At 42.5% G+C, this 19,376-nt stretch overlaps 1 protein-coding gene across 2 annotated transcripts in view; it reads right to left on the bottom strand.

The window, feature by feature from the left end:
- Positions 1-19,376, bottom strand: part of HIF1A (hypoxia inducible factor 1 subunit alpha) — a 41,590-nt gene that overhangs the window by 5,202 nt on the left and 17,012 nt on the right. For both annotated transcript variants that reach the window (XM_082217176.1, XM_082217175.1), the window contains exons 2-12: positions 11,927-12,117; positions 10,059-10,204; positions 9,816-9,900; positions 8,070-8,182; positions 7,193-7,395; positions 5,333-5,439; positions 5,000-5,147; positions 3,063-3,283; positions 2,593-2,873; positions 1,704-1,829; positions 986-1,359 (exon numbers count right to left, since the gene is read on the bottom strand). In XM_082217176.1, coding sequence (XP_082073302.1) covers positions 986-1,359; positions 1,704-1,829; positions 2,593-2,873; positions 3,063-3,283; positions 5,000-5,147; positions 5,333-5,439; positions 7,193-7,395; positions 8,070-8,182; positions 9,816-9,900; positions 10,059-10,204; positions 11,927-12,117 — 1,995 coding nt within the window. The remainder of the gene's footprint in view (positions 1-985; positions 1,360-1,703; positions 1,830-2,592; positions 2,874-3,062; positions 3,284-4,999; positions 5,148-5,332; positions 5,440-7,192; positions 7,396-8,069; positions 8,183-9,815; positions 9,901-10,058; positions 10,205-11,926; positions 12,118-19,376) is intronic.

Raw genomic sequence — 19,376 nt, 5'->3', positions numbered from 1 at the left:
AATTCCCACCCCTCCAGACAAATGTCCTGTGTTAAAACCAACTGCATGTGTGTCATGGCTTCAAAAGAAAAAAAGTAAGTTCCACAATGCTCTCTTGCTTGTAAAAATGTGAGTTCCAAGGGGGTTGGGTTCACAGAACACTGATGTGTGTGGTACAACACAAAGAAGAGTACTGAATAGCTACATACAGCTGGGATCACATGGAGAGAAAATACAGTGTTCAGAGAGACCTGAATACCATATTTCAGAGAGTAAGAACAGCCTTTAGGATATGCTCAAAGGTTTGGGGCAGGGTATGTGTGCATGACCAGCAGTGGTCAGTCAACAACAGGATGGGGTGCGAGGTCAACTACACCTCAGTAAGACTGAAGCAACTTCTGAGACAGACTGTGGTGCAATCAAAGGTTTGAACGTTCCCCCATGTAGAATATTCCCAATGCATATGAAACAATCAGCACATTGGGGGTGGAGGGGAGAAATGGTCTGGCAATGAAGACATCATAAAAAGTTCCTGCTTTTCGGTTTCGGCTCTAACTTGCAACCCGTATCAGGGTTCCTGTGTAGAAGTTTGGCACCTATGGAAGTCATTGAAACTTTGTCCAAGGCAGCATTACCAGCAGCAATAAGTGCTGCCTGGAAGAGGAGCACACAGTCTTTTTCAAGCAAACCATAGAAGCGAAAGTTTTAGTCACGATCAAAACTATCCAGGCAGAGACTGATAACCTGAAGCCTAAACCTGGAATTGTGTTATAGGACAGTATTTGGCTGAAGCCTAAATCTTCTTGGTAGAAGAATCAATAGGTATCAAGTCAACTGTGATAAAAGTACACAACCCCCTGCAGCAATACAGGAACCCAATGTGGGACTCCAACCCACGAACCAGAGATTAAGAGTGTCCTGCTCTACCGACTGAGCTATGTGACTGGTTTTAAGATCAAGTGGGCGACATTTTTTTTTTTTTTAAAAAAAAACCCAAACAAACTACCTTTTACCCAACGTGACTGTTAACAAGTTTGGCACTCCTGGACTCTGCTTCTCTTTCTGCTCTGTCGTGCCTTTTCCTTCTCTGACTGGAGACGCCGTTCGACTGAGATTCTCGGCATAGGGTGATGCTGGGGCACTGTTGGCTTCTATGACAATGTGAACAGGAGCTATCAGTGTCGTCGATTCATCCTCATGTTTGACCGTCGCAGGTAGTATCTTGTCTGCGGCAGGCTGAAATCCCGTGACGGTGCCCACTTTGGAAGGAGGGCTTGCCGAATTGCTCTCCAGCGGAGAAAGCTGGTCAAAGGAACGCAGCTGGAAGTCATCGTCCATGGGTATGTACGGCGCCAACATTTCCAGGTCTAAATCAGTTTCCTGAAATGTCAGCACAAGAAAGTGTAATTGCATCTTTTGATAGGGAAGTCAAGACTGCAGTGATGGTCAATCCAGCTTTAGGGTTCCCATCTACCAAAAATTGCTGCTTTCCAAACCTCCTGCCATTTCCAAATGTGGGAACCCCATTTAAATGAACGGGCACAGTGAGCAACACAGCTATGTACACAATTCTTGTGTTTTATCCCTCATCCCAGCTTCCAGGTCACACAAGTTCTATCAAAAACATTGCCGGTTAACACTGCACAGTATTAGTAAACGTTTAAAAAACTAAATGCGGCCACAATGGAGGCCTAAAAAGTGAGTGTTTCCTCCAACGTGCTTACCTGCATAGAATATGGGTTTTTAGACTCTGGGTCTATTGCAAATAGCTTTTCCACCAGCTCCAACTTGAACTCGCTGTCAATCTCGCTGTCCACATTGAAGCAATAGTCATTAGGAGGACTACTGGGCTGTAAAGACAATCCACACCTCTATTCAACAAACTTGTGCATTTCCCTCACCCAATTTTAAAAGTGGTCCATGTTCAAAGATTTCCCCACAATCCAAAGCATCAGAGCTTCCGTAATCAGGATGCTGCAAGATTCCAGGACCACGCAGCCTGTGGCTGTTGCAGCTCACACATATTTAATGTCATAAATATATCCCCGAATTCAAGAGACACCCCCCTCGCCCTCACTAAAAATCACCTTTCTAAAATCTCCTCCTCAATCTAGTAATCCTTTCCTTTGCTCATCTGTAAAGAAGGCTTGCAAGTTGTCAGATGGCACGATTCTGTACAGCTCAAAGTGCTTGGCTTAAGCTGCCACCTGTTATGAGTCAAATGAAGCAGGAGGAGCTGTTCTGAAGGTTCAATCCTCAGCATTTCAAGGTAGGGCTGAGTAAGAGACCTGTCTGAAATCCTGGGAATGCAGCTACCAGTCAAGAGTAGACAATACTGAGCTAGATGGACCAACATAAATCAGCTTTCTATGATCCTAAAGGAGCTTGATTTGTCTAGCTCTCCTGTTGCATTATTTCGTGTTGGATCACGTTATGCTGACTGGATTGTTTTCAGCTGATAGTGAAATGTATGCTGCCCCCAAGATTCTTGGAAGAAGGGCGGGATATAAAGCTGACAAATTTGACATTGAAAATAGGTATTTTATTTACACGTCGGGCAACAGAGATTCAGTTAAAAATGACAGATCTGCAGCAGATTATCAGATGACTAACCTCAGGTGGGCTTTGGCTGGGGCTTCCATCAGAAGGAGTATCTGGCTTTTCTTGCATCCGACGGATGGAGAAAGCAAGGTCCAAGGGCTCTGTGCTGGGCTCCAGCTTGGACACCACCTCTCTATTGAGTGCTGGGTCCGCATTGCTACGGAGTGGCTTTGTAGCTTCGGAAGCAGGCAGAGGGGAAATGGCCAAATTTATACTCTGCAATTTCTCACTGGACGAGGGGAGCATTACATCGTTATACAAGGGAACGTCATCAAACTGCTGCTCATCAGACTCTACAAAAATTAAAGAAAAGTCATCACCCTAAGTGTTGCGTCACACCTTAAAGGGCTTCATTAAAAATCCAGCACATATTACACTTGCGACACCCTGAGGGCATCCGGAAAAACATGCCGCTTGCTTTTAATGCACTTCATAGGCAATTCTGCCCGTCAGAAGGCTGCCTGAATTAAACACCCACCCACCATCATTGCTGAAATCCAGTGCTATTATGGTGTCTCCAGCTGCAGGAGCAAGGTAGGTTAACGCGTCTGGCTCCTTCTTAAGCTTCTCATAGAGGCTGTTGCTGTCTTCCAGTTCAGTCTTGTCCAGTATTTTGATCATCCCCATCTCAGGGGAGTCCACTGGTTTCAACATGCACTCGGTTTGCTGGAGTGAAAAAATCAAATCGCCCTGAACAATGCCACTGCAGAAGAGAAGAGGAGGAATGTCAGAGAGCACCTTGTAGCCTTTGATTCCCTAAGTTTATCACATTAGTGGCTTCCAACACTTTCTATCTCTTTCCTGCCGCAGGACCCCTGCTCGTTGCAGAGAATTTTATGGTGTTAACTCAGCCCATATGGTGAACTGACCACACCTACCTACAGAACACATCAAACACTTCCCCCTATGGCTGCACATTGCAGGGAAAGATTGCTAGTAGTGGGCAAGCTGATTTTCCAGGAAACTGGTCTCCTGCTAATCATCTTCTCATTGAGGAACCCAGAACAATACTCTAAAACCACTGCAACACTTACTTGGGAATTAGCCTGAACTCAGTGGTTAGCAAACTCCTAAGACTGGGTTGGACATGTTCATTAGTAGCCTGGCAAGAGGCTTTCCGGATTAGTGCAATATGAGAACAAATCTGAAGGATGCAGATAAAATAGAGATTAGTATGCAAAGGGTAACATCTCAGGCCACATTAATTTATCCAAGGTATGTTCTCTTGATGAAAGCCGTAACACTGTAGCCATCTACACAGTTGATAAGCTGTTTCTCCCTATATATTTTGTTTTATATATTTAAGCATTATAAGATAGGAAGATATTTGTAGTTTACAACCTTTAAGTTAGAACATAAGAGTTCTATAGAACCTTTTTTAAAAACAAAAACAACTTTCTACTTGTTTGGAAAAGCCCTAATGAAGAGGCAAATATGGTATGACAGATATCTGTTTCTGTTAATGAATATAGATGCATCCTTCTATAGATTGTTCTTTTAGTGCACTATATACTAAGAGCACGCACTATGAGGTCTCACCACAGGCGCAGTGGTTGTTCACAGAACATTGCCCTCCATGGCTCAATTAAGCCTCATTTACCCTTCCCCGCCCCCGTCCCCCACATGCACGCAATACATATGCACATGGGTGTTAACATACACAATGGTGTAAGGCATTAGAAGGTACTTGTGGGTCCATTCAGCGTTCCATTTCTGAATGCTGCACGGTACTTGAGTTCCAGAGAATGATTAAATTGCAAGGCAGATAGATCGTGCAGGTGGCATGTGCAGACATTTAACCCAGGCATGTTCCCTGCAATGGCAGTTCTGCTATTTGTATTAATGGGGTTAATATGCCCTGTGGGAGTCTGCATGACGGACTGGACTGCACACAAGCAGACTAGAATGCAGTAGACATGTGTCTACTGGTGTTTTTCATTTTTAATATATATGCAGCACAATTCAGGCACAATCCAAGCTATAAAAATGTATGTACATTGGGTGAAAATTACGTGTGTGTGTGTGTGTGTGTGTGTGTGTATGTATACACACACACTTTAACTGCCCCCAATACAAAATGAGGCAATCCATAGGAATAAAGGAGCTATGGTACAACTCGTTACCATTTTCTAGTTAACCTTGTTAGCAATTTCCTTGGGCATCTCTGACAGCATAATATGAAAATGGGCAAACACACATACAAACTGGGTTATATGAATTATGCATTCACACGACAGGTTTTCACAGCTTCCCTTAGAATGTAAGGAGATATGTTTTGCTAGCAAAGGCAACAGTATTGTATGAGAGTGAGAGAGAGAGAGTGCGCCAGGCTGTTTAGGCATACTGATGTCACTAGACTGATCTTTGGCATCGAAAAACACCCACCCCTAAATACCCACAGGTAACACAGAAAGCTCACCTCAAGACATAATTCACACACACTATACACTGTGGCTGAGAATTCTTATTGTTGTATATGACGGTTGCTTGAGTCTCGACCCAAACATAGCCCCCATGTTTGGCAAGCATTCTGTACTGCCCGGTGGTCACCTGTCCTTTAGCGAACACTGGAAGCAGAAAGACACACATTATTTACATTGTTAGGCAATGTCTAAAATGGGTAACAGTGAAACAATCCATAGCCTTTAGAATGTTGCTGGCATTATGACGCATGATAGCTAGACGTAAGCAACAGAGAGTGTACTTCAGCCTGCAACTATCTCATTTCTAAAGCCACACCCCCCTCACTTACTGTCATGATGTGTTTTGGTCAGATGATCAGAGTCCAGGGCATGATAATATTCATATATGGAGCGACCCAGGAGCTCATCGGGGTTGTATCCCATCAGTTCCGTAATCCTTGAAACAAAAGGGGGAAAGGATGTTAATTCAGTAATATTTCTACATATTGCAGGGCAGATAAAACTATTTAAGGTCAGGTATTTTGTTTTTTAATAAGGGCAGGTGACTTCAAGGAAAACCACAGCCAGTCTGCAAGCTACTGAAACAAACACAAACCCCTTGGTTAGCTACATTAGCAAATAAGTGGCTTGTGGCTTTTCGGAACAGCCGGGTGAATTAATGTCACTTCCCATATTAAATGAGGACTCAGCTAGACTGGTAAAGAAAAAGTGATTTATATGTGTTGTATGTGCGATATAACTTTGTGCCACCAGATGGTGACTTGGGGTCCTGTTTTTCTCTACCTGTTTTCCCTCTTTAAATTTACAATGCTTTAAACTGAAATGCTTCTTTGATGTGTCTAGATCCAGCCTGTGTGTTCCATGTAAATAACTCATTTTTCAGAAAATGGGCAAGTCGCTTCCTTAATCTAATCAAGACACTGATAACCAAGGCCCTCCAAGATTCTCATCATGCCCAAGCTAAATTGTTGCTTGTGCAAAATGACTTCTGCAAGTGCAACAGAACTTCCCCGCCCTCTGCTCCCCCTACCCAAAAAATATGCTTCGGGGGTATCCCTTCAACCTTCCAGAGCAAATTTTGGGGCAAGTGACACATGGAGAAGGGAGTTGAGGTTCCACTGATGTCATTCCACAAATGCAATGACACAGCCAATACATAGGTATGTCTCCCTCCTACATTTTGCTTTTTATCATACAGTGGTACCTCGCAAGACGAATGCCGCGCAAGACGAAAAACGCGCAAGACGAAAGAGTTTTCCGTTTTTGTCGTTCCACAAGACGAATTTCCCTATGGGCTTGCTTCGCAAGACGAAACGTCTTGCGAGTTCTTGCGAGTTTGTTTCCTTTTTCTTAAAGCTGCTAAGCTGTTAATAGCCGCTAAGCCGTTAATAGCCGCTAAGCCGCTAATAGCCGTGCTTCGCAAGACGAAAAAACCGCAAGACAAAGAGACTCTTGGAACGGATTAATTTCATCTTGCGAGGCACCACTGTAGCAGATATACGCCTCCTTATCACAACTAGCAGTAATTTAACACAGAAGGCAGCTGCTTCAGGTCTGTGAATTCAAGTACAACTTTTAAGTCCAATTCATGCCACCAATTTCAGCTTGCCACAAGTTCCAAGAATAACTGCCATCGCCATGCATCATATTCTGACTCTTAGTGAGTGTTTTGTTCCTTTGAGTTTTAGATAAGATGCATCCAGGGCATAATATCATGGGATGAAAATGTTTTACATAAAGGTGTAACAGAAACTACATAAAATGCCCTTAGTGTTCATGGTGAGAATCACTTCTGCTCCAAGTTGAATGTTTAGAAGTGCCATGTTTTAGTTACTGGCTAGCATAAAGTATTCAATTCTTTTGGCTACTGGGTGGCAATGTAGTGCATTCTTGCCTAAATAAGTTTTTTTTAAAAAAACCACCTTGATTTTGGTTACAAGCTTATGAAAAGGGTAAGCATAACTTAAAATGGAACATTCATCACGTAATTTATCTGGAAAGTATTTTGCATCGTCAGCTTTCAGATTCTGGAGTTGCAAAACTTAAGGGTGCACCCAAGGACATACCTGTTTAACTCTTGCCAAATAAAGTGTCAAGGAAACAGACAAGGCTAGTAACAACACGCAGGTCCACCTACCACCATTCACACGAAAAGCCAGGCACCACTTACTTTCACTCAGAGCTTTTACCTTTCATCACAGTATGAAAATTTCATGTCAAGGCAGTGGCGGCTGAGGAACGTCTTGCTGTCCAAGGGGACTTCAATATTTGATGGATGGGGGATGGGTTCACAGATTAACACCAAACATGTCATGGGGGGCTTTTTATATCCACACACTGTCTGGCTGTTGGAATTGTCATAGACGCGAATGTGCCCTGTGCAATGAAGTACCTGGGTGTTGGGGTGAAAAGGAGAGCTTTGTTACCATATAGCAAAACAACAACAAACCTGTGATTACGAGAAACATACTCAATAAACATACTCAATAAACATACTCAATAAACATACTCAATAAACACACAAGACGTAACCGGCTGTACTTTTGAATAAATAAGGTATACTACAATTTGATACAATGAACAGTATACCTTATTTATTCAAAGGTACAACCGGTTACATCTTGTGTGTTTATTGGTCACCATAGAGGACAAAGTAACAGAGGGAATCAAACAACACAAGTTGAAAGGGGTATTGTATGACAAGGAGCCTCACCATTCGGCAACTGAACTTTAGCTACCAACTCTAATTACCTGAAGAACATCAAAAGGCAGCAAGCTTATGTATCTAATTTGCAGCAAAAGCCATTGCTAATTCGAGCATTACTTTGATGCTTCTCAAAGGCTCACCGACTGCAAAAAACATTGGGTTCAATGGCTGGTGGGATTGCTAAATTCTTTCCCCCCCAGGTGCCTTCCTCCTCTATTTTTTTTTTAAATTGTTTACCAAGTGCGTACAGCTAAACATGTACACATGTGTGTAAGCTGCGGGGTCTACTGTAAATCTTGACACCACCCCAGCCATTCCTACGTCAAAGTCTGTTGCTTTGAGAGCACAGGTATGATTACCTTCCATGTGGCAGACTTTATATTGACAGTTCTTCCTCGGCTGGTCAATGTACACTTCATTCTGAGGAAAAAGCTGCGCTCCGTGTTATGTTCCTTCCCTTTTTTCACAGGACCTAATGCAAGAGTGTTAAATATCAGTACCATACACTACTTCATGCAATATTGAATCCAGAAGGCAACAACTGAAATACAGACTTAATGCAGCAAAAATACTTTTATGGTTTCTTTTCCAGCAGAGTTTAAAGCACTTTGGAGGGTTTCGGAGGGTGTCTAATGCTGTAGAAACTGCTGGAGTTGAGAACATGGCTACTATGTCAGTTTTAGGAAATGCGGCAATTAATACAGAAGTAGTCAATATTGTGGGAGACCGGTGCTCACTGTAGACGAAAATTTAAAAGGCCTAGAGGACAACAACTCAGAAGTGGGTGGATTATTAACAGAATAGTATCAAGGTTGTTTTAGAATGCCTCTCCCCTATTTTAATTAAAGGCAAACAAACAAATCTCGAGGCAGGTCAAACCAGATTTAGTTTATCTTCAAGAGGTACTTAAATGCACTTCTCAAGCACATGCAGAAAACAGATCCTATCATTAAGATAGATGAACTGTTTTGCAGGTGAGAAAACCAGTACAGGGTACTGATATTTGCTCAGAGCTTCCCATGGCATGAAGCGACAGATAAGTACACTTGCGATGAGGCACACAAATTAGTTTGTGCAAGTAACTGCAGCAACAATATCCTGTGTGAGGCAAATGCAGCACACTGATCCTGCTTAAGTTGTAATCCTACTGTTCCAAGTAAAAATTCCCTGTAGTAAGCTATGGCGCTTTGTGTCAAAAGGCACAATTTATCCCTCGTTGTGCTGATGTAACCGTGGTTGCTCCACATCCAAAACTTTTCACGTGATGAAACAGTGGCACTCGAGGGTCAAAAGACCAAGTGTTGCTAAGTATTTTGCATCCTCAGTACTGGTTCAAATTCTCTCTTGCCTGAAGAATGTGGGGGGGGGGGGCTTAGGCACATAGATTTGATTCATATAAACCCCTCAATCCATCAGTGGCATGGGAAGAGTTGGGTCTATGAGCATATAGCATTACTCATTTTACAAGTGGCTGGCTCCCCAGGCCCTCAAAAGGGAGGATTTTGCACAAGTACAGCCCAGGCATGTCTAGACCTATGTGAGGGTTGCTCAAGTCACATATTGCCATATGTGCAAAGGAGGCAGGGGCTCTGGACCCAGAAAGAGGATCCTTGGCTGGGCAAGTGCATTAACTGAATCACAATTTCTACTCAATATATTAAAATCTGTATTTTATTTGTGTAACTCCCACCTTTTAGTGTTCAAACCCTTGCAAGGAAGCTTATAACAGTTAGAAAAGTAACAAACCATGCAATGCAAAAACTTTTCATAACTTTTGAAAAGCAGCCTTGGGTGTTTCAGACTTAATTTACCGTATTTTTTGCACCATAACACTCACTTTTTTCCTCCTAAAAAGTAAGGGGAAATGTCTGTGCGTGTTATGGAGGGAATGCCTACGGGTGGCATGCCTACGGATTTTCCTCCTCTAAAAACTATGTGCGTGTTATGGTCGGGTGCGTGTTATGGTCGGGTGCGTGTTATAGAGCGAAAAATACGGTAAGTATCCTGGGTTAAGCTGTTCCTTAAATCAATCAAGCATAATTAGTAGCAAGCAATCAGATGAGGCATGTGACCTGAAGTTAAAAGTTTGAACGTCTCTGTTTTACCATTCCGGTGGGTGAGCATTTCTCTCAGCTCTTCCTGGTCACACGGATGAGTGAAATCAAACACACTGTGTCCGGTCAACTCGAACTGCAAAAGAAAAAGTTTAATCTAGTAGTGTGTTTTCCATAGACAAAACACTGGACCCAACCCAGGTTCAGTACTTTTAAGTTAATGGGAATGTGGCTGTATTGTAGGAAAATATTTTGTTTCAGCTAAAGCAATGGGAGGAGATGCTGGTTTCCTACCTGTGTGAGCCCCATGCACTTGTTCACATTTTCAGACATGTAGATCATGTCTCCATCCTCTGAGAGAACCATGACAAATCCATCAAGAGCTTTTAAGTAAAAGCAATTCAGCTGAGTCTCCATTTCAGCTTCTGCCTCCAGGTCACCTAGACATTAAGACATCTACACATTAGATTTCAGACACCTAGGCATTAGACAAATTTGGTCGGTCACCAATGTTCATATTTCCTGTTTGATTCCATCAGCACTCATTCATATCATTGCTAAAATACACCAGTCATAAAGGCGGAAAGTTGGTGCTGATCAAAGATGAAAGTTGAAGAACCTACATAAAAGCTCAAGATTTTCTTTATGAAGGCTTCTTGTAGCCTGAAGGCTCATAAGGGACATTATACATTATAAAGTCAAAATTTTAGATTTCGGAGGACACTAAAACCTTGACTGACTTTGAACATACAATATCAATACTAAGGATGTGACTGCAAGAGTACACTATCAACTAATTAAAGTTGATATGGGAAACCTACAGGGTCTAAAGGAATGTTGGAAGAAGGCTACTGGTTACCAATCTGAGGATAATGCCTGGTCAGAGATTTGGGAGACAAAGCCAGTGCATTCAATTTCCCAGATCCCTAGATTTGAATCTCTTACTCTGATTGCTGTTTAACTGTTTTAACTATTTTGCTGTTTTAAATAGCTTGTTCGTTGTATATTTAATTATGGGTGCTTTCATTTACTTGTTTTACTATGTATTTTAATTACAAGTAGCTCTATTTTTTGTAATTTGTTTAAATTATTATTATTATTTTGCTTCTTGGCTTTTATACCTGAGACGGGTAGGGTATAAATAATAAATTTGTTTGTTTGTGAATCACCTCTATATTTCTTCTTGAAAGGAAAGGCAGTTGTTTATAATAATAATAATAATAATAATAATAATAATAATAATAATAATAATAATTTATTATTGCCTCAACACTCCAGTATCTGAGATATTCATCACTATAGCAAAACTAATAAAAGTTTGTGAAGTAAAACAGGAGAACCAGTTTAATGAAAAAATGAAGAATACTTGATTTTGTATGTTAGAACAAGACATGGACTGATAATAATAGTACTACTATGGTGTCTGTTCCAATTTTAATATGTACTTATGACCTATGCTACTCACATATCTTAACATCACAAATTTCTCAGGGAAAAGTCCTCACCCCATTAAGTACTTTCACAAGTGGATGAGATGATCACACGTTTGGCTCTCTCAGGTAAATCAGGAACTTACAGTGTGTGCCATCCAAGCACAGAGCAAACTAGTTTCAGTAAGTTTAGAGCACCATGTGTCTTCAAACCATGCCCTCGGTCTTTGACTGTCTGTCTCTGCATAAACCAGGTATTAAAGGTTACGTAAAAGGTATATAAAATTGCTTTTTAAGAGATGGCAGAGGCAGCTGAGTAAATATTGTGGAAACAGCGGCAATTTAACCGAGCAGGGTATATATGCAAATAAACCTCGAAAAAGCTTGTGTTGCTGGCAGTCTTTAACAAAATGTAGCAAGTCTGTTATCTCTTCCAGAGCTCATTTTGTGGAGGTAACATTCTCTAGCAAAAGCAATGTCACAGGGGTTGAGGGTGAGAGGATGGCACACTTTGAGCTCCAACCACTGAAAAAAAAGATAGTTCTTGGGTTTTCCCCTCCAATTATTTCACGAAATGACCTTCCTGACCTGCAGGGGGTGGGGAGTGAAATTAAGCTGCTGAGAAATGATGCAATTTCAGATCATTGAAACACAAGAGTTAAAACTTCTGATTCACTGAATTGTTCCAAACCCTACTTTTCACTCCATCCTCCTCCAACTGTAAAATCTCACCTGCATCAAGCAGTTTTCTCATGCGCAGGTAGCTGATTGTTAGCCTCATAATTGAGGCTTTGTCGAGATGTGCGCTCACATGGTGGGGAAGAGGCAACTGGTGAGCCAGTTCATAGAACACCTCCGATTCCTTACTCCTCCTGCACCTGGCTGCATCTCTGGACTTCTCCTTTCTGCGTTCTGAACTTATCCTGCGGAAATAAAGTTAAGTATGAGTATTTAAGACCATGTGTATTTGCCTTGTGTTTTCACTGAGGAATTATTGCCTCCAAGCCACTACCTGAAGATAGAGCCACCATACCACTCACCTAGCCACCTGAACAACGCCACAGGTTTTTAGTCTAGAAGGGAGAAAGAACCTCAACCACGTAACCTTCATAACTGCACTTTAAAAGGGGTGGGGACCCCTTTAATCTGACATTCAGTGCTAGAAAAGGCTCCATAGGTGGTTTACAACAGTGTTCTTCAGCCTTGAGCCCCCATATGATGTTGCACTATAACTCCCATCCTCTTTGTCCATTGGTCAAGGTGGCTGAGGCTGGCAGGAGCTGTCCATAGGTTGAAAAGCAGTTAACAATTGCTAGCAATTCCAATACAGAGTTACTGCGTTCAGTGCGAAATAATGAAGTTTCAGAACTATTTCGAGCGCTTAACCAAAAACAAATGCCAAAACAACAAAATAATAATCACTGCTAAAATAATTAAATTTGTTTAGTCAGCCCGAAATAAGATTTCGGCTATCTTTGCAAAAGCCTGCAAGGTGCGGGCGACTGGAACTTCCTTGGGAAGAAATCCCATTTTGAAGGGCTACCACTAGTAGAAACCTTTGCCAACACCAGCCATGAGTCTGAAGGCCACAGTACTAGAAACTCAAAAGCAAAGCAGTGCTAGCACGCCTGCCATGGTCAAGCACATGGCTCTACCTGTGGCACTGGCTCTATGTGTGGCACTGGTCCCACTGGAATAGCTCCACCAGAGTGGTGGGGAGGATAACCAGTAAGCCAGAGCAGCGGCTGCAGAGAGATATGCAAAGCCTGAAAGAAGTAGCAGTGTAGGAAAGATGAGCAGGAGGGTAGGCACCATCCTCATATCAAGTTTTTGAAAGGTTGAGCTATTTTTTTCCAGTTACTGTTTCTACCCAATATAGCTTGCATTTCACAGCAGCTCAGATCTTCCTTGTAAGGCAATTCCTTTAAGCTATCCAGATGACTTACTCATGGAGAAACTGAGCAGCTATGCCTTTTGAACAGGAATGCCTTATAAGCCGCTTGGCATGCGTCCTCTGAGGTCCTATTCAGAGATTTCTCTTGGGGAGGGAAAGGATCGTACAGTGGTACCTCAGGTTACATACGCTTCAGGTTACATACGCTTCAGGTTACAGACTCCGCTAACCCAGAAATAGTACCTTGGGTTAAGAACTCTGCTTCAGGATGAGAACAGAAATCGCGCGGCGGCAGTGGGAGGCCCCATTAGCTAAAGTGGTGCTTCAGGTTAAGAACAGTTTCAGGTTAAGAGCGGACCTACAGAACGAATTAAGTACTTAACCCGAGGTACCACTGTAAAGGGGACGCGGGTGGCGCTGTGGGTTAAACCACAGAGCCTAGGACTTGCCGATCAGAAGGTCAGCAGTTCAAATCCCAGCAATGGGGTGAGCTCCCGTTGCTCGGTCCCTGCTCCTGCCAACCTAGCAGTTCGAAAGCACGTCAAAGTGCAAGTAGATAAATAGGTACCACTCTCGTGGGAAGGTAAACGGCGTTTCTGTGCACTGCTGTGGTTCGCCAGAAGCAGCTTAGTCATGCTGGCCACATGACCCGGAAGCTGTACGCCGGCTCCCTAAGCCTATAGAGCGAGATGAGCGCTGCAACCCCAAAGTCGGCCACGACTGGACCTAATGGTCAGGGGTCCCCTTTACCTTTACCACTGTACAAGATACCCTGGATCTGCAGCATCGCTTCTGTAATATGAGCTCACCTTCCAATCCCCCCCCCCCATTTGTTTAAAGAAGACAGAGAAAAGTCTATGCAAAATCATTATTTTTGGTAGTTTCACTTCTGTTACCACTTCGTCACGTGCACCCTTCTCTGCAGAATTTCTACTCTAAAAATTCTCTGTGTTGTGGCAATTACAAGGAAATTCACCAGCTGAGCCAAGAATTGTTCTAAAAATCAAATATACTGCAAATGTTCCTTTTTGCTTTGCTTTGTTTTTCTGAAGGGTAGTATGTCTCCTCAAATTGAGAGGCAATTTTGTCAACTTTGAACTACTGTGCACACCTAGGGCTAATCCAAAATGTGACCGAGTGGCCACCATTTCACAACAAACTGTGATTTCCACCCCCCACCCCCCGTTTTCATACACACAATTATTAATACTACATTTATATCCCACTTCTCCTGGCAGGAGTTCACGGTGAGAGGCGCAAAGTCCCCCGTGAGCTTCATGGCTGAGTGGAAATTCAAACTCTGGTCTCCCAGATCCTAGTCTGACACTAACCATTATATCAATATTGTTTAATATATAACCTTTAAAGAGTTCATTTTAATCTTAGCTACCTTGGGTAGCTTATGCTGGAAAGGCAATGTACAGACGTAATAAAAAGCGATCGGAGAAATTCAAGGAAAACAAGTCTGCCTGCATCTATTAACCACAATGTGACGGTTCAATATGCTACTGATAAGGAGCAGGGGCTGTTGACTTCAGAAGGAGTTTTGACTACAGGACTAAAAGGTTGGGTGAGATGAAAGGGAGGTTTGTGGGACTTTAGGCAGGATTGGCACAGCAGTGCCTGAGGAATGATTTGGCAGCAAGAGGCAGTGAATTGTTGAGAAATGTGCAGGAGAGCTGCTATAAAGTGAACTATTTGGAAGGTGGAGGAAGAGCACAGAGGATGATTTTAAGGGCTCAGTGTGCTGGGTTTTGTGGGAGGAGAATTGGAAGGGAGCTCCTGTGGCATTTGGACTAGTAGAGTGAAAGGCAAGATGGAAGATAGTGAAGAAAGCAGAACAGCCAGCATAAAAGTGACTAACGGGGAGTTGAAAGGCAGTTTTCAAATGATGCTTGCAGCTACGGTATTGTTTTGTGTTTGATGAAGGATGTAAGCTGCCGAGACTCTCTCGGAAGATATGAATTATTGAAATAAATACATAAAATTAATAGCCAGCTCTGGAAGTTTTCCAGGAGGAATTTATTAATTAATTAATAGCCCCACAAATCTAGATTCTCCGGGTGACAACTTTACCAGTGTGGTAAACCTGACAGATGAGATGGGTCTTTTGTCTGATCCTGCACACCTTATGTTAATATAGATCTTATCTTACAACAAGTGTGGGGGCTCTTCGGCTCTCCAGATATTGCTTAACTACAACACCCATTGGCCATGCTTGCTGGGGCTGATGGGAGCTGCAGTTCAGCAAACATGAAGAGGGTCAAATGTTCCCCCACATCTGCCTTACAAGGCTGTAAATATGATTCATTACTCTGAACACTCAAGCAGTATTATAAAAAGAGCTATGTGGTTATTAATAAAACTATTCCTAAAATATCACATATTGCTACCTGAATTATGAGCAAGGTTGCCAGCAATCAATTGGTTCAGTGTACCAAGGATGGATCCATCAAGCATCTCAGCTGCACAACCCATCTGTTTCTACGATGAAGCCAGACCCACTAAAATGATCTAGTGCAGCAAGCACTTAAATTAATTTAGCTGTGATTAACCGCCACTTCTATCAGATTGTGATCACACACACACACACACACATACACAATTCAGTCAAATGAAATATTTACGGTAACTTTAAAAGGCTACTAATAAGCCTATTCATAAAGCTATTACAACATTTAAGAGGAGGCAATTTCTCTTGCAGCTTCCAACAAGTGGTATTTCAGAAGCGCATGCGCGCACGCACACACGACTGCTTTCCACAAGCCACCCAAATGGAACCCAGCAATCAGCATTTAAAAACTTCTGCCTTAGTTCATGGTTCATTGCCATTTCCACTTTGTGTGTTTCTTCTTCTTGCATACTGGGACAAGGGAATTGTTGTAAGAGAAAGCTACATTCAAACAATGTAGCTGAGATCATAGAATCATAGAACTGTAGTGCTAGAAGGGACCCCGAGGGTCATCTATTCCAACCCCAACAAACAAAGACATTGCACTGTGGCAAGCGCAACCTAGGTTTAAGGTGCTGTTTGGCATCTAGCTTATACCAGAGTTTCAAATACTGGCAAGGAAGCCCATATAAAAAGCACCAGAAAATGTTACTTGATGTTTCATGATAACAATATGGCTAGAGTCGTATCCCACCCTCCAATAAGGGTCTGGAAGTTGCTTCATATATTATATGCCATTGACACCTCCTGCAGCAACTGAATAAGCTGTGGCAATGTTGCAGGGGTGTGGGGCTGGCAGAAAAGTCCCTCTGCCAGTGACTAAACTGCTCTAACAGTAAGGATCATCAACTGTGATTCGCAGAGATGCTCCAATCTGGGTTTGGAGGTGAGAAATAAAAAGCAAAGCTGTAAGACGAGGTGCAGCAGGGGTTTGGAAACACAGCATGTCAAAAGAGAGAAGGGTGGGAAGGTAGGAAAGGGCTTTTTTAAAAGGCTAGCGGTTCAAAGAAATGGGAGAAAAATGGCAGTGGGGAAGGAAATGAACTGGCAGAGAGAAGGAACAGTATCTTCTGGATGGAAAGTTGAAGTTCATCGGGTTGTTTTAAATAGGCAAATACTTGTAGGCCTGATTCATTTTGGATTCCTCAGAACTCGCTGCTGTGTCTGTTGGAAAGGGTTGGCCCACACCCTGTGGATGCTGCCAAGCCGCTCCCATCTCTCTTGGCAACATCTGCTTCTCCTGCCTTTGGCAACATCCGCCAGTCAATGTACCCTTCTTGAACACAGCTTACATTACTCTTTCCACATCGTGTTTTTAGACATAACTATTGACAGGCAGAAGCACTCCTGTGTCACAAACACAATGCGGATGGCAGCTCCCCAAGTTACACAAAGAACTAGGTCGGCAGGATTTGTACAACGTCCTATGGCCTTGGAGTCCTGTCAAGGTAACTCCTGGCTTGAAGCATATTTACCAGAGGAATGTTGTTTATCCACAGCAGAAACTGAAGAGGGATTCATGATGCAGGCGATATAGTATAGTTTTATGCTTTGTTCTATTTATAAGCTACCTTGGGGGTCCTTTCGTTACTGAAATAATGGGAGCATGGAGAATGGACTGAAACTATTCCAGGGCTGTGGAGCCTGTGGCCCTCCAGATACGGGAAAACTACAACTCCCATCATTCCTGTCCCCTGGCCATACTGAAAGTTGGACTTCAGTAAGATTTGTGGGTCCCCAGGCCCCCCAGCTCTGGAATAGACTGTTGCTAACTTTTTAATGATAGCCAGGGCTGTGCATACATCATGCTGTTTCTCCTTGCAAACAGCCATCCAGGGCCTTGCGCCCCCCCCCCCCCCGGCGAGTATCTTATTCAACCACATTTAAGGCTTCCATAAGGAGAAAACATTGCATACAAGTGTTCAAGGCAACGTTCACAGTCATAAGGCTTGAAGACTCCTCTCTAACAGCCGCCGCCGCCACCACCACCACCACCACTAAAAGGCAAAAGCAGAGTTTCTCAGGAAGCAAGAGCTCTGTGGCCACTTCCACATTTGGTGTTTTCTCTGCACTTCTGCAGAATTGTGGCATGCACACAGTGATCTGCCAATAATGATGTTATGATGAGTACAGGGTAGCACTCAAGATTTGTCAATGTTCCACCTGTGGTTTCATCTGTCTTGTTTTTCTATTCGCTCTCAGCTCTAGGTTACCTCTACTTTGCTCAGGTCTTTTTCAGACAATAATGCAAACCTTATACTTGAGACCATTCTCATCAACCAGAAGGTATACTGTTTGGCACAGTGGTAGCCAACTTGGAGCCCCCCAGATGATATTTGACTCTTAACTCCCAGGAGCCCCAGCCAGCAGTGCCAATGGTCAAAGATGTAAGGAGTTGTAGTCCAACTACATCTGGAAGTCATCATATTTGCTATCTCTGATTTAGCCCAATGTTGCTGCTGTGCTATTAATAGTAGTGTTAGTAGTAAAAGGAATTATCAATATATTGCATTTTATTTCAAGAAGGGCTACCAAGGCAGATGAGAGACAAAATCCAACAGCAAAATAGTAAGAATAAAGCCGATTATAAAACTACAGGTAACACACACAGTAAAACTACATTAAAACATCCAAAATTAAATATCTAACAGAAGGAAATGCTGGTCTGAAGAGGCGCATCTTCAAGGGCGACCAGACTGCCAATACCGATGGGGCCTCCCATGTTTCAGCAGGCAGAGCATTCAACAGTATGGGTGGCACCAGAGAAAAAGCCCACCTCCATTCTGACATTCATCAGGCCATGACAAATCTAACTAACCAGGTTCCATTTGCAGGTCTTAATGCCTTTACCAGGCAGTGAAGAAGACCACATCTTAAGCTTGAGGGAGGAATTATGGTTTAACAACAACTGACTTCTGCAAACATATTTCAGCTTGGCTGCTTGTCCCTATATAATGGCTAAATAAAAAATAATTGATACTGGTGGTGACCTTTTTTCACTGTTGTTTGTGTATACACTCCCAGAGTGGTAATTTTCTGATTCCATGGGTGGTCTTCCTGATTGAGGGCTTAATGCCCTTCACTGGAACAGCAACAATAGTAATTAAGTCCTCTATTTATAAAATACATGTAAACAGCACTTATGCCCTGCCAATACTTTTGGATTCTGAAACAACTGCTACTATACATTTAGTATGATTACCAAGAAATGCTATGATGATCACCTAAACACTGCTGAAAGGAACTATCTCCACCAATATTATATATTAACACCACCTACTTCATTATACAAGGCCTTAAACGTGTTTCCTTTATTGCAGATTAATTTATGTTAGTTTATCCTCTGTTCTAAAAGTTATTCAAATTAAGCTGTCACCACCCTTTCCATATTTTTTGCAAGTGAAATTCATATATGACCACTTATAAAAATAAAACACAAAATATTACATTTTTAAACACACATAGATTTGGCCTTTCCAGTAGTCTCATTTTTATCCTGTGAAGACTTTTCCCATCTCCATTTTACAGCAATCATGTATAAAAACCAGGAAAAAAATTACTTCTGTCCCAAGTCTTCACATGCAGTCTCCAGTATCACACGGTTTTGAGCTTCATTTCTGAAGCTCTGTGCTCCCCTTTCCCCAACATGTAAAACTAGCCAATAAAACAGATGGTTAATTAAGTGCAATCTGGCCATTTGTGAAAAGGAAAAGCAAGGAGGGTTGGCCGTCGCCTCTCTCCAGGAACTGGATGCTTGTTTGGTCTGGGGCAGGGCCTGTGAAAGCTAGATGAAGCACCAAAATACAGCGGTGCCTCGCAAGACGAAAACAATCCGT

This window comes from Podarcis vaucheri, assembly GCF_965113315.1.
Source record: "Podarcis vaucheri genome assembly, chromosome: 1".
Taxonomy (NCBI): domain Eukaryota; kingdom Metazoa; phylum Chordata; class Lepidosauria; order Squamata; family Lacertidae; genus Podarcis; species Podarcis vaucheri.
This window is presented reverse-complemented; position numbering and strand designations above follow the sequence as displayed.